This window comes from Oreochromis niloticus, linkage group LG4, assembly GCF_001858045.2.
Source record: "Oreochromis niloticus isolate F11D_XX linkage group LG4, O_niloticus_UMD_NMBU, whole genome shotgun sequence".
In the NCBI taxonomy this organism is placed as follows: domain Eukaryota; kingdom Metazoa; phylum Chordata; class Actinopteri; order Cichliformes; family Cichlidae; genus Oreochromis; species Oreochromis niloticus.
This window is the reverse complement of record NC_031969.2, coordinates 31821130-31836594: the sequence shown is the minus strand read 5'-3', so window position 1 is coordinate 31836594 and position 15465 is coordinate 31821130. Positions and strand designations below refer to the sequence as shown.

The window sequence follows — 15465 nt, the reverse complement described above, 5'->3', positions numbered from 1 at the left end:
CCCATCAGACATCGAGTGCTTCGCAGAGGTATAGCACTACATTCAACATAAGGCTTCAGCAGTGTGCGAATAACAGAGAACAGAAGCAAAAACACAAAAAAGGAAATGAACCGTAAAAATTAATTCAAGTGTTTTTTTAATTTAGAAACTTGTAAGATGCTGAAGTATTAAAAGGTCTTTTCCTGGGACACCTGCGCACCTGGATCCAGAAGAACTACAGAATTACGCATCAGATTTGAATGTTCTCATGCTAATTCTGCTGCAAAGATGGCAACTATGTCACCAAAACAAAGGCAAAATGATGCTGCAGGATCAGGAATAAAGATGCCCAGGTGCATGCTGGGTAACACAGTTGCTAAGCAACAATGAAAACTTTTAAAAACAGGAGTTAAGCTATGAGGAAAAACTGAATCTTTGAGATCACAAAACTGAATGAACAGCAGCGTTCTTATACTCTGATGAAAACTGTCACATTATAGAGGATGACATCAATAAAGTCTTTGCATTTTTGCCTGATTTATGATATTGATCAATCAAAAACTGCTATTGATTAATCCCCCGTTGCTTCAATCATTTCAGCAGCAATCTAAACATAATGAAATAACGATAAAATAATATGAGCAGAAGCCCGACGGCTACGAGCGCACACTCGCGCGCTCACTGTATATGCGGCGTGTTGGAGGGGAGTTTTCCTACATCAAAAATCAAAGCATTTAAGTAGATTGTACACAAGCACGTCTCGGAAGCTTGATCTTACTAATCTACAAATGGCTTCTTGTTATTAAACTGCTAATTCAGAGGATTAAAGGATCCATGAGAACACAATCCCCTTTACTTCCTTTCCAGGGTACGCTGAAGGTGGCTTAAATATTAATTAAGAACGCACACATGTTCGCTCATGAGCGCACACGTACAGCTATGAAGAGTTCTTACTTTGCTCAAGTTTGTATGTCTGGTATTTTCCTCGTTTCTTTGTCTCATTTTCCCTCTAAAAACTTTCATTTCCTCTCAGTCACAAACACAAACAGGCCTATTTTCATATCGCAGACGATGCTGCTGATTAATTCGGTTTTTTTAAAGTGCTGCTATCCCTGCTCCTCGCCGCCTCCAAAAATCATCATTCGACTGCTTTTTTTTTTTGCCACAGTGACTCAGGATGAGGAAATAAACTCAGGTTGTAAAGTACAGTGCTGCGTGTCAGGAGATTTCACCGGCTTACGCAACCGAACTGAGTAAGTCGGAACACCTGTATGCTTTGGACAGCGTGTCATTTACTTTGCTGCTTGTTTTTCTACTTGTTCAAAAAAAAAAAAATGCTACATTCATTTTACAGCTCATTGTAAATTCATGAAAGCATCTTATGTGGAAAATCTAAAGTTTTTCCACTTTAAAAACACAGAAATAGCAATGTGAATCATTTTTTATTGTACTATATCTTCCAGTATAAAAAAGAAGAGGAGGATGGCTCGGGCTAAGGAATGTGCTCATTTTTCAGCCAAGGGCATGCCTTTAAAAAGTACTGCAAATTGTTTCTTTTTTTCCCTGATTAATATCACGATTTCACATCTCTCAAACTGCAGGGATCTCATTTTTGATTGAATCCGTTATATATAGGACATTATACATTATATATAGTACATTAAGAGTGACACTAATAAGACATTTTGACATGCTTGCCTTGCTGAAGCTCCACAAACTGCTGATAATGTGGATTTATAAGGTGTATCGCTGCACCCGCATTAAATGAAAAGTTAAATTATGAACCAATCTATTTCTGATTTTAACAACATCCTCCAACGACACATTATTTTAAGTGTTCCTGTAAAAAAGCCATTACGGATATAAAACACCTCAAATTATTGTAATATCCCGAGAAAGGGAAAAGTTCATCTCGGCCGGTCCCTCCCGGTCTTAAAACGAGACGGTAAATTGACATCGAGTGTCAAGCGTGTAAAAGTCAAAGAGTCAAATCTGCGCCATAAGCCCAGAGAGAATGTACTGGGGCCAGCATGAAAAACTACTCACGGCGGATCACATTACCCGCCTTTTTCACTGAAATAAGCAGTGTAATTTATCCTGACCTTTTTAGATTACTATGAATGTGCTGTCTGTGTAATTTTAACTGAAGTCCTCAGCAGCTTTGCTGGTCTGGAAACACTCGCCATGAAACCCGAGCGGTGGTGTAACGCCACCAATACAGCAGTGATACAGTACCAAACAAATGCCGAGGGAGCGCCTGACATTCGCCGCTATTAACGCGCATCAAGGAGAATCGCTGGGTTTCATCATCATCATCGTCGCAGCCAGCATCACAGGAGATTCACCTTCAGCGCCCGCCACTTCGATTGACGGCTAATAACAAAAGTAGAAGCCTATTTTAGCTGTGACAAGTGTTTCAGGATTAGACTTTCATTCCTAATGGGTTCTCTGGTAACGGTTTAATTCACTACCTATGCGATATCAATTCCATTATAATCTCATTAAGCTATTGCACACTGAGGTGATTTCGAATGAATGTGAAACAGCCAACCGTACGCTCCCCTCTAATTGAGCAATACTTTTTATTCATTATTATTGCCCATTATTAAATTAATGAACTTAATGGACTTATTTTCCAAATTGCAAAAGACCCCTGGCAACATGTTTTTAATTCCATTAGCAGACATATTGAAATTAAAAAAAGAGGAAAAAAAGGAGAAGAAACAGGGAGATACACGGAGGTGTGTGGGCAATTAGCCTACTGCTGCGACAGATCATCAGTGGCACAGTTTCCCCCCTCTGACTGGCGGGAGTTTGTCCATCTCGTCCCGAATCCCGGGCGATGGCGCTCACCTGCTCAGACTTTTATGCTAACACGCTTCACAGCTCCACGTCGCGCCGCTTTAACCTCCAGCCCGTGATATTAAGACGCCGCACATGACAAGACAACATATTTGAATATTGTATTGTAAGCCGAACTAAACATAACCTGAATAATATATGAAATAGATTTTCTGAAATGAGATCTTTTCAGTAACCAGAGGCCACCGTGCAGAATTGCCCAGAAGATGAAAGCGGCAGATCTGCATAACTGAACGGCTGATCGATACTCCTCAAACTAAAATGGCAAGTCTTGATAAGGTTATTGAATTTTCTTTTTAATTAAAAAGCACACCACTTCACTCTCTGTCAAATACCAGAGCGGTGCTGATGATGAGAAGAGGAAAGGGTTGTCCTTGTTTATATGTTCATCACTATATGAAAAACAGCGGGGGAGTGGGGGGGGACTGTCGGCACATCATCAATCAGCGCGGCGGAGAAATTTATTTTCTGTTTGTCGTTGGTTGTTTCTTAGAATTAAGCTGTCACGGATGCCCTCAAATCCCAAACGATGACATTCGTATAGATATGAAGTTTTATTACATGTCATTCATCAGCTCAAAAACCATCAGTGCTATTTATTCCCATCCGGAATCGTTTTCCGTTTAATGTTTTCTCTTTTTTCAACCGGAGAAAAACAGCTTTCATTCGGATTTTTGCATCTAAATCAAAAAAGTCAAAAAGAAAAAGAAGGATGCAACGACAGCAACGCAGCCACGTGCGTAGAGATTACGTAACGCGCAAGAGACTGCATCCGTTTTGTTTAATGCAAACGTCCAGAAGTGGTACGCTCGCTTCCCATATTCTAGTCATGAAAATGCATAATTTAAAAGAGCTGAGACCAAGCTGTTCCTCAGCAGTGCAGAGCTGCGTCGTATCAGTGCGAACATCAGTGGATGGAAAACTCTGCTCCCCGGAGAGAGCGCCATTACATTCAATCGTCAACCGCTGGATAAAACTCATTTCACTCTGCACAGTGTCTGAATGGCTCCATACATTCTGCCGAGGCCACGATGTGATAGCGCAGCATGTCAGAAGCACACTAAAGGGCTTTTAAAGCAGGTTAGAGAGCCACACAAAGCCACAGAGCACTGGGGCAGAACGGCGGCGGCGGCGGCGGCGCCACAGCTGACCGTCCTCACGCAGCCCCCAAGGACCCCAGGTAAAGAAGCAGCACCGAGTCGCCGCTCGCTGGGAGGTCCGATTCAAGTTGTTAACAACGAGATAATGTCAGCTTCTATTTTTAGATGAATGAAAGCGGGTGAAGAGTCTTTTTTAAGTTTTAATTCATTCCCTCTGTTTAGCGCTCGCTCTGTGCAGCTGCACAAATGATTTAAGAGCACATTTGGAAGTTGGCATTCGGTTAGCTTATTGCACAGTTATGACATGTCTGAGCCACGCATGTCAAGTGTTATCAGAACTATTTAGAAATTCTGTTTTGCACGGCTGCTAGTCTTTTTGGATCTTTTCCCAAAACATCCAAAATTCCCTTTTATACGTTGGAGAATCGCCCTACAGGACGGCAATAAGCAGATACTAAAGTATAAAGAGCTCCTTATCAATTTAACTGTATTGGAGGGTCACAAGTAAACTGTGACGGTAGCTTTGCAGTCACTCAGCAAGCAGTCCCAAAAAAGTAGCCAGCATGGATTTTTGAAAATATGCTTCTTGGGTTTCTTTTTCAGCAGACCCTCGACTGACATCAAAGAAACGTCTATACATTATCTTTATTAAAGCGTACATATGACAGCTCTTCTTCTGTGGTGTCACGGCACAGACTGTGTGCACAAAGCAGCTGAGGGCAGTAAAAAACAAACCAAACAAAAAGTGGTGTTTGGAATCTTTGGCCACAGTCCTGTTATCCTCTCACCTGTATTCATTTTTTTCTCATAAAATGACAACGCTGTCACATTATACCATGTTTTCAATAAGAATTATTTATCAGCGGGAGTTCAATCATCTTTATGGGGCTGGCCGTTTGCGCGTTGCTGAATATTTCTGTTTCTAGTCGGTGCTTAAACAGGAGCTTTGACCAGCTCTCACAGGGATGGAAATAGACACCAGTAGCTGCAAATATACTGCAGGTTATATAATGATCATGAAAACTACATGAGAACGAACACCTCCCCCACCGCAGACAAACACAGTCAAAAATCACTCTGACAGCAGCGCGAACACACGAGTGGATGCACATAAACACACACGCATGCACGCGCAGACAGCGGCTGACACCGTGAGAGGCCAAGCCTGACATGAGGTGAGATGAAGTAGCATTTCTCATCATCTGCTGAGACTGCCTGTGTCTGACCTGGAGGATGGAGGTAGGCCTGGGGCATGGCCTCGGGACCCGGGCAGGCGGAGTGAAAGCAGCCTCCGCTGAGACTTATAAAGTCCCGGCCACAATTTACTGGGAAGGCTCAAATTGTGGTGTCCAGTGGCCACAGCGCAGCTCTGCTGTCAGCGCCACTCTTATTTGCTTCATTCCCTTTGACACTGCCACTCGATTAGGGTCATAAATTCCATGAAATCGGTCAATAACCTATAACACTAATGTCACTCTCCTACCATTAATTTTACAGCCTGTGTGCCACACTGTTTCTTAACCCCCTTTTACGTGACAGAGGGGGTTATACTGGCTGCCATTGATTGAGAAGAGTATATAACAAGCTCTGAACACAGTCTTTGCACCCATATAGAAAAACATATGTACGAAAAACACCAGTGTTGCAGACTGTTGCCCAACAATGCATGCTATACTCTGTCATTGAACCATGCGACTGTGCAGAATTTGGATTTGCAGTCTTATTAACTGCAATATTCAAAAGCAGCACAAAAACTACTCGGATGCTTCCTGCGTACGTATCCGAATAGTTTGCATTAGATGCGAGTATAGTGGGTTTTTACAATATTGGATCTTGTACTAATACAAACAAACACAATATTAACAACACAAAATATTGCAATAAGCTGACCGTGGTGTTTGTGTGTGTATTATGCTAATTATGCAGTTCTGACGCCTACCCCCCTCCATAAACACTTTGTTTATCAAATATACAAAAATAACAAGAAATTAGACACATTTCAACCAGATATGGTAAAACAGGCTTATTGCTATTACCGTATATGGACCGTCGGGCCATCGCCCCGAGAGGCCAATTCTGAGACCAGAAGAACCCAGATAATGTGTCACATTCATGTATTAGTACTATCTACAGCTACTGATTTGCATTCTGCTGCTTCTTCTACACATAAGGTTTGTTCACTTGGTTTTACTGCCATGTGTTTTATAAATGCCACCGTGCTCCAGTGAATGCGGTCGGTCCAGGCTGAGGTGGGATCTGTTTAGAACATCGACATGTTCTAGTAAAAATTTAAATATTTGGCACCGGCATACTGACACAAAGCAGGTGCAGGCATAAGCTAATTTTAAGAAATGTCCTATTATACACAGACAGAGAAACAGCAGTTGAGCATGTATCCCTGAAAGCACTTCCAAAGCTTGAGCTCTGGTTTTTCAGTCACACAGCGTCTTACAAATATGGTAGCTAATCAAATACATATGTGTGTATTTTACTGTACAGTAGAAGTACAGTAGAAGTACCTTTGGGTTACGAAAACCCTCCAAACTGACATCTATACCTTTGAGGAAAGCAACAGATACACCTGCTGGTCCTGAACTGACGCACAGGTGAAAGGTGACACACAGCAAGTCTGTTTTTTGTTTGGGTTTTTTCTGGGAGAAAACAGAAAAAAAATTAGGCCAACATCCCAAAAGATTTAAGAGCATAAAACAAATAAAACACACATGACTGGGGAGCACCTCAGTGTCCCAGCAGAAGGTCTGAAGGAGGAGGAGCTGCTCCCCCCTCGACCCGGACAAACGGCAGAGGGTGGATGGAACCTAAAGCATTAAAAGTATTAAAAACAATTTATCTATGAAAACTACTATTAACACTTAAACTATCATTTACTTCCACACGACAGTAAGTCATTTACCTTCAACGATAATACCCCTTTAAATCTTTTCAAATATTTCCCTTCATTATAACTTAAAAAACACTAAAAACAACTAAAGTGATAAAGCTGATAAAAAATAAATAAACCTTCCAACAGGTTTTCTATTCAATTTTACTACAACTCAAAAATTCTTTTCGAGTATTCGAGTCTAAAATTGGGGAAAACACTCAAATTACATTTGTTGCTGTGAGAGAGGGGCAGGAGTGGGTTTCTTGTCATCCGTGGCAGGTTGCCAGCGGATATGTTGCTGCCATTCTCACAGGGGCCTCTCCTCCAATCTTTTCTGTATGTGAGAGCTGACACTTCAGGGCAATATCTACAGCACAGGCGTGTTAGCGGCGTGCACGCCTTCTACTGCAATGCAGCCGAGCAGGATGAAGGACTGCCGTGAGAGACTTGTGGAGTTACTGAAGGTGCAACAGGGCAACCGCGGAAAGTTGAATAAATTAATAACAAGGCTGTAAAATAGAATTAGCAGCATATGACTCAGCTATGGAGGTCTTTCTGTTCAAATGAAGGAAGAGAGGAAAGGGAACGTCCTGTAATAGTGAGCAGCCTCTTCTTTCCTCACACCGTGCGAACTGAGACGTTTTTAGGCTACGGGATCTAAACGCTACGATGCGCAAACTCACTCGCCGTCCTGCTGCTAAAAATCAGATGTTTAAAATTTGGAGGGAAAAAAAAAATAAAGAAATCGTTGAACTTTTGCTCCAGTTTCATTTGCCGTAACCTTAATATTTAATCCTCCGAGTCATTAAGACGTAAAATGTGTGCTTTGCTTTCGTTTGAACATCATCCTGCACAATCGCACGTCTCCTGATTCACTCGTGCAGGATTGTTCACTCAGTCAAGAGCGAAAAACAGACGATATCGCCTCGTGTTTTGGCAACTTGGCGTGCACTGGCAACAATCCATCCTACTACTTCGCTGGCTCCTTCCACTCCTCATTGTTTTGCTTTTCAGCCTGGGCTCCCTCACTCTCTCGCTCGCCTGAAGAAAGGGAGAGAGAGCGAGTCAGGGCCCTTTAAACAACGCAGCCGCAGTTAATCATTAAATCAGATTTTTATTTTTGCCTCCTCTGGAATGGCTGGGCTTGAATTGACACGGAGCCTCGACGGCGGCGAGGCAAAATGGCCGCTCGCAGTAACAGCTCACAAGCCCCCGGACAACCTGAGGCATGGCCATCCAATCCCACATCATTAAGGCTAGAGTCCTTTATTGTGTTGGAGGCATTAAAGGGTGCGCTGGCTATAGCCCTGAAGTCACACTCCACTAGGAGAAAACAGCAGAAAAATAACAGCACAGCTGGATAATGACTTTTCCCTGGGAGGCTGACCATGTGTACAAAAGCGCTAATGATAGCAGGTGCAATAAGCGAGCGCGAGGCTTTTACTGCGTCCGGATCTATTTTCCTCTGCTAAACTCACCAGTGATTTCCCCCGTGTAGGTGTCTTTCTGTAGTTTAAGAACACCTACCTCCTCCCGCCTCCCTCCTCTCCATCCACTCTCTCTTCCTGTATCTAATCTCTTTATCAGCTGTGCAGCTCATATCAAAGAGGACTGTGGTGTGAAAATCCTGCAAGTAAAACCTGCTGTCAGAGCCTAATCACAATTAGCTGGGCTCTAGACCCATTAGCCCCAAGGGGAAGAGACCAAAAGCTGACAGAATTAATGTTAAAGCTACTGATTACTAATGATCCCACAGAGCACAAAGGGTGGAGCCCCGCTATCCTGAAAAAGGAGGAAAATAAAAGCCTACTATCCTCATTTTTCTGACTGAATTGATTTTCTACGCAGCTGGCATTACACTGGAAAAGAACTATACAATTTGCTCGTCGGTGAAGTTGCTAGAACCTCATTGGTATTAGCGGTTAAAGAGATAACACAGTTCCTGGATGTACTTTCCATTGCTTCCTTAGCTCAGCTTTGTAGCAGCGCCATTACATCAGCCCTGCTACAAAGGCATGTGTGCCTTCCAGATTATAAAACATTGAGCTGGAAGTTAATGACTGATTGCAACAGCCGTTACTCAAACTCGTAAGGAAAAGAGAGCAACAACCAGCAGACAAAACAACGGCACACGGCCCCCCGCGGTGAATCACCTGCAGTATAAGCCTTTCAAAGAAGCGCCTCACATTTGATGTTAAGCCCTCAAACTGTTCGGGCTGTCGGAGGTCTTGCCGGGGAGATAGAAATGTCTAAAGTTATTACAGCAGTCAGGTAAAGTGTGTGGCAACACGGTCCTGTAATGGGGGTGGAGAGTCGGCCAGCAGCTGCTAATGAAGGCGTCTCAGGGAGTACTAAAGAGCCTACGTGACACTACTTCTGATTTGCCCGTCTAAGGACACAGATCAATTAATACATTAACAAACGATCGCGAGCACTTCATCTTGCAATATGAAACCAGCGGCCTGGACTCGCTGCCCTCCTGCCCAGAATGGCTGATCAGCTCTGCCTCTTTACGCTGTCCATCACGAATTTCAACATTATCTGCTGGTCAGGCCGCAGAATCTCTCTGAGCATTTGCAACCAGGCCACATGCATGCGCATGAAATGCATATGGGAGTTCTTATATGTGCACAGAGTTGGGCCAAAAATTCCACACAGATTTTCTTAAAAGATTAAATCTACCTTCATATCACTTCCACCACATGCACGTTCTAATTAAAGCGAGGCTGTGGTCTTCAGGTCCGCTGGTCGAGTGGTTGGTCACCTGATCTCGCAATTCTGATTGGCTGGACAATTGCTGGTGTTATTTTCATTAGGAGAATTAATCCATTATTTTTGGCAGCATGAGGAATAGACTTCCTCTAAAAAGAAAAACTTGCCCAGCTGAAGGCAGACTGCGAGATCCAAACTTCATTTCTTAATCAGAGCTGGCTCAAAACTAACCGACACTGCGTTTGGCTAAAACAGATGACCGTGCGTAAACTTTGCAGCTTTTTGCATTTCACAGCTTAACCGACGGGTTTGCGTTTCGTCTAAATCCTGCTTTACTCGTCAGTTAATGGGAGAGAAAAGTCCAACTAGCCCATTTAAAGTAAAAAGACACCTAAAAACTGCATTAACTAACTTCAAACCCGTAGGCCAGGTTAAACTGTTTGTACAAATACAGTACGTGTGTCTCAAAGCCTTCTGAAACTGTAAACCACATTTATTAATCAAACTGGAGTTGAATTGTTGCTGCGTTACACAGCATAACAGTGTACAGCATGATGCCAGATTAGCCACAGATCAGTGTGGCTAACTTTAGCGTTGCTACCAGTAGCGGCCTTTTTTCTCTGCAGGCTAGTCCCCACACGCCTCAGCGACCCGTCAAAGCACTGCAGCACCGGAACATCGTAGCGTCTTAGAACCAGCAGTTTGCAGCCATTGTTCATTGCAGACTAGCAAGGGCAGCAACATTCAACATCATTGACTAGTCACTGCTAGAAAGGGTAGGATAACATGTCTGTGCTACACTTTCCCTCCAAAATTTGTGTTTAAGACTTCCTGCTTTGGGTTTAAATATATCTTAATATTAATATTTGGTGTGATCGTTATTTACAGGTTGCCTTAGCATCTGCTGCACATCCATGTAAACTGAGCTAGATGTAAAACTTCCTCTCGCATTAAAACAGAAAAATGAAATCATGAAGCTCAGGAGCGAATGGATCGTGTGGTTTTTCGAGCATAAATAAAAGCAGACGTCTGATTTTGCTGTTATCGCTTAAGGATAAAAGCGACGAGCCTAGCATGATTCAGTGTGCTATAAATACAGACATTTTGTGTTTATTTATAATTCATCTAGGCTAATAAGGCTGCAGGTAGAGTACACCGAGACCAATTTAGCTAATCTAGCGATAACCTGCAGTTTTATTTCCCCCGTGACCAATCGATTGGTTGAAGAGAAGGCACAATTTCAGTCAACCAAGTTGTTCTTTGGTTGACTGCAGCCCGAGATTGAACATCTGCCTAAAGGGAATGCACTCCTGCTAATGGCCACAGCTCCAGAGCCTGAAACCAGCCCCGCCGCAAGCCGCCGCGCGTCGACGTCTGCTGTTGTTTGGTTCGGTTTTTTTCCCCGATAAATAAAAACAAAACATTAATACAGGCCAAACACGCCGTGTGAGCAGCCTGCGGCACACTTGAGTGCGTTGGTTGGGGAAGTCTAACGTAAACCATCGCTCCTTGGCATGCCATATATATCCAGTCTCCCCATTACCACCATCTCTACTCGACAGCAAGGGCCCTGCACTGCTAAATTATTCATCACACTGAGGGGAGGACAGAAGCATGCATGGTTTCTCCACTCCATGCCTCTTCCCTTTTTCTCTCTGTCTCTAATGCAAAGGAACAGCCGGGTGGAGAGAATGATATACAGGCCATCTTTCCATCACTGCATGGCCATTGCAGGAGATGTCGCCTCCACTTCCTCCAATTACCACAGTGGAGCTGATTTTGGGTTTTAGGTTGAACACCGTGGCAGGCCAGACGGTCGCCGGCTTGCCCGTCGCGCATATGCAGGGAATGGTGGGTGGCACCCAAGGGTCCCATGCATAACCTGGGACGTCTTTGTATACACATTCATCTATATCAGTGGGCAACAGGGAAATGTAAGCCAAAGGTAATTGCCCTGGATAAGAACATCTGCTTGGTGAATAAATATTCTAATGAGGGGAGTTTGCAGGTTCCCCAGACTGATGCACGGCTGACAGGCCTCCGGAGGGACCGCAGGTAATGCTCACCACCTGCAGTTCAAACGGGAGGCAGTCGCACCCTCCTCTCGCAGCTAAATGCTGGCCGACTAACACAAGTTCGCTTACCCCCGCGCACACACACGAAATACACTCCAGGCATGGTATAGTAAATCATTCCCTGGATGGGATGTTTTCTCATAAGTGTTATTACACCCTGGCAGTTTCATTTTTGTGTAACCCAGAAAATGTTTGCGGTGTTTCAAATTTTACCTTTTTTTTCTCGAGGAAATGTAAAATTCAGACAAGGTGAGAAGAAATCCATAATTCTCTAATTCCACTTCCTGGAGTGCTGTGGGAAGCCCGACTCTTTATATTTTTTTTAAACTTTTAAAACACTCAAAGATGCAATTATCTCAGGAGTGACTCCCAACAAAGGCTCGGCCCTCCAAATAATTTTCCTTAAATCCTAAAATCGTATGGTATCCTTAAAGGCCAGTAGAAACCTTTACATGATGGTGGCTCATGTCACAACAAGGAAGTTGCTCCAGCTCCTGCACAGTGGAAATATTTAAGCCAGTCTGCATCGTCAGACGAGGTTAAGCCCACATCAGCTAAATCTGCGTGAGAGCTATGAGTGGAAATTTTTCTCCTGTGTAAAATATCTGTCTGCAAAATGTTTGAGAGGCTCCTGCACAAACTGACATTTCCTTCTTTTTTGGGGGGCAATAATTATTTGGTGAGCTAAACACGTTTTTAAAAAATCATCTTATTTTTAAATGAGCCCAAGTTTGCTTCGTCATATTGTTTATTTTGGGTTTTTGGGTCAAAAAGCCAGAAATATTCCATGTACAATGATAAAGACGTGGGAAGAAGACGAATTCTCATATTTGAAAGCTGGAAACATTAAATAACTTCTAGAAATTAGCTAAGAATTTATTATCATTTGGTTATTTTTACTTGTGGTTAATTAAAAATCAGTCATTCTCATCACTTTGTTCCTTGTATGATTTTCTCGTTGTGGAAATATTGACCTCTTTTTAGGCTGTGGGTGAAAAATCATCACGAAGACATTTGGCTTCTGTGATCATTCACAAATGCAGAGTCTTCAAAGATAAAATGATGAAACGAGTCATGAGTCATGTATTGACTCCACGCTTTCAGCAAAATAATGCTGCTTCTCAAGTGAGCAGAAAGTGAAAGTAGTAAGATATATAACTTTAATTTAGCATAATGGATGCGCTCACAGATGCAATAGCTCCTTTACTAACAGCCCTTTTTTACTAACACGATGAGAGTAAGCCCACTGCAGTACACGGAGCCTCGTGTTACAGTGATGAGCCTGCAGGGCTGTAAACTGCCAGCATTACCGCTTCGGTCTGTTCAGCCTACATCTGCGTGTGGTCATCACTCTGACCGGCCGGAGGGGGAATACGTGATGAAACGGGAGGTGGAGATCGGTGAGCTGCTGCAGACAGTGATGAGCCTCTTTCAATAAGCATCAACACCCAGAAAACATCTCAAGGCGAAAGCTCAGAGTATCAAAGAGGCCTCCGTTGCAGCGAGGCCTCAGAAAGCACACGAGCACCGCACGCTGCGTTATGTTCTTTTAGTTATGGCATAATTTGGAAAGCATACACTGTCCTGTCACTTCCATTCTGCTCGGAGACAAAAGGAGAGCTTCGCGTGAGGCTCCAATGTGAGCTCGCGCCACCACTTGGAGCAACTTTGGCCCCCAAACATCCTCTTTTTCCAGAAACATGAGCTCTGAATCAATAGCCAGGGCTGTTTCATTCATAGCGTGCATAGCATACTTTGGTTATTCATGTTTTGCTTCACTTCCATATTTTTTAAAAAAGTGTTTCGAGTAGAAAGTCATTCATAATGGAGTCATCCTTGTAAAGTAGCTTTTCCCCCAAAAAGATGCACTCTCCCCAGAAATCTGAACTAACGATCAATAGCTACACACACACACACACACACACACACACACACACACACACACAGTCTGCAGGAGACGTATCTCCAACTGCATCACAGCTCAGACTGTTTACAGTGGCAAGGCTGGAAATATTCATTTACTTTGTATTTCTGTGAAGGTACAAAATACAAGTTAGCAAAACAGTGGGGGATTAAAGTGATCTGCAGTGTGCATCAGTGAGAAATTTAGATTAAAAAAAGAAGAAGAAGAAGAAGCACAAATGCAAAAGCAGAGTGAGCGTTGGGCGGGTATTGTTGTGGTGAGAATACAAACCACCGAGGAGACAAAACCAATCTGACTAATCACACATGATCTCAAAGAGAATTAATCAGCAGCTCTGGTTAACAATCTGTAATTATCCTCATTCTGTGCTTAATGCCATTTAATTTATGAAATTCTGCCTGACTTAGATATATAGGCGAGGAAAACAACAATATCACACAAAAAGCGTTGGAAACAGTGCAGGCGAGGAAATCACAACGTGTCCCCGAAAGACCCCGAGCGTCGTTCTCAGACGGAGGGACACCGTTTCAGCTGCATGCTGGGTAGTTTGACAATCGGGGGGGAAGTTGATGAACTCGTGAAGGTATTGGCGTGGATAACAATCGCACCCAAACATCCGATTTCGTTTAAAGGCTGAACAAATGTGACGGGTAAACACAGGCCTCTGTAGCTTCTGGCTGCAGCAACCCAACATCAATAAAACACATGAGAGTGGAAAAACCATCAGCTCTGTTCATGCATGTGGGAGGCGCTGCACCACACACACACACGCTCAAACTCACACTGTATATAATGTAAGGGCTGCAACACGCTCTGACACATGCGCCACACACGTTCTACACGCCAACTCTGTGCATACCGGAGCGGTGTGAGCAGGAGGAGATACCCACACTTTAGCGGTGCGGTACTCACCCAAAAGTACATCATCATGGTGGAATCGGGGCAGGTGTGGGCAGACGGGTGGAGGAGAGCGGGGCTAAGCGCTGGGACCAGTCCAGCCAGCGTGGGTGTCAAGAGGAGTCCGAACGTTTGGACAGAGAGCTTTACTGGTCCCTGTTCCACTGAGGCAGCCCTCCCTCTCAACTGTTCAATGGGGCTTGACTTGAGGTCCCCCAGCACTTCTTCTCTTTTCGTTTCTTTCTCTTGACAAGCAGCTTGTTCTTCAGTTAATTTTTAAAAGAGCCCTTTCTCTCTCCTCTTCTTCTTCTTCTTCTTTTGAGCCAACACAAGAAAGAGGGGGGGGAAAGCAGACGGGAGAAAGGAAAGAGAGCTGGGGAGGTGTTGTAACCTCTTTTTTCTTTCGACACTCTTCCACTCCACTTGCCTCTCCACACCACTCACTTCAAGACTCTCTCTCTCTCTCTCTCTCTCCCCCCTGTGCCGTCTCTTATTGGTGAATGTGAAATCAGTCGGTACGGCACCGAGGCTCAACTAGAGCAGCAGGAGCAGCAGCCTGCGCTTGACAGCTGCCTCCAGCGTTCCTCCACCGGAGCCGTGTTGCTCTGCATAGAGGAGTGCGCCGAACAAACCGGGATCCTGCAGACGGTACTGTAAAATTCAGCGTCCCGGGGAGGAGGCGGGGGTGGAGGGGGAGGGGGGTGGTTGTGAGGGAGGGGGTGGTGGGGGAGAGCAGGAAGCTGGGAGTCGTGGTGGGGATCTCTGCGGGGAGGGGGGTGGGGGCTGTGTTGAGGATGATGCTGGTGATAGTGGAGGACTAACAGATCGCTCCCCTTTCTTCTTTTCACCGTCTGCGACTGCGATGAGTTGCATTGAAGTTGTGGCAGTTTTAGTTCATTGAAGAGAAGAAGAAGGAGGCGATGCTGAAGGAAAAAAAGAATCTCAGAGAAAACCTTAAAATATGCCACAGGCAATTGGGAGGCACAGCCTATTTTCCACTTGTTTTCTACTTTTAGCTGCCGATAGCTTCTC

General features: G+C 44.0%; 1 protein-coding gene across 16 annotated transcripts in view; it reads right to left on the bottom strand.

Moving 5' to 3' along the window:
* The window catches only part of LOC100705667 (RNA binding fox-1 homolog 3), a 422442-nt gene that overhangs the window by 116024 nt on the left and 290953 nt on the right, over positions 1–15465 (bottom strand). The window contains exon 1 of one of the 16 annotated variants that reach the window (XM_013269815.3): positions 14449–15015. The exons of the other annotated variants lie outside the window; for them this stretch is intronic. Within the exon in view, the coding sequence (XP_013125269.1) occupies positions 14449–14466 (18 nt within the window). The 5' untranslated portion in view covers positions 14467–15015. Of the gene's footprint in view, positions 1–14448; positions 15016–15465 lie in introns of those variants that run through there. 16 annotated transcript variants of the gene reach the window in all.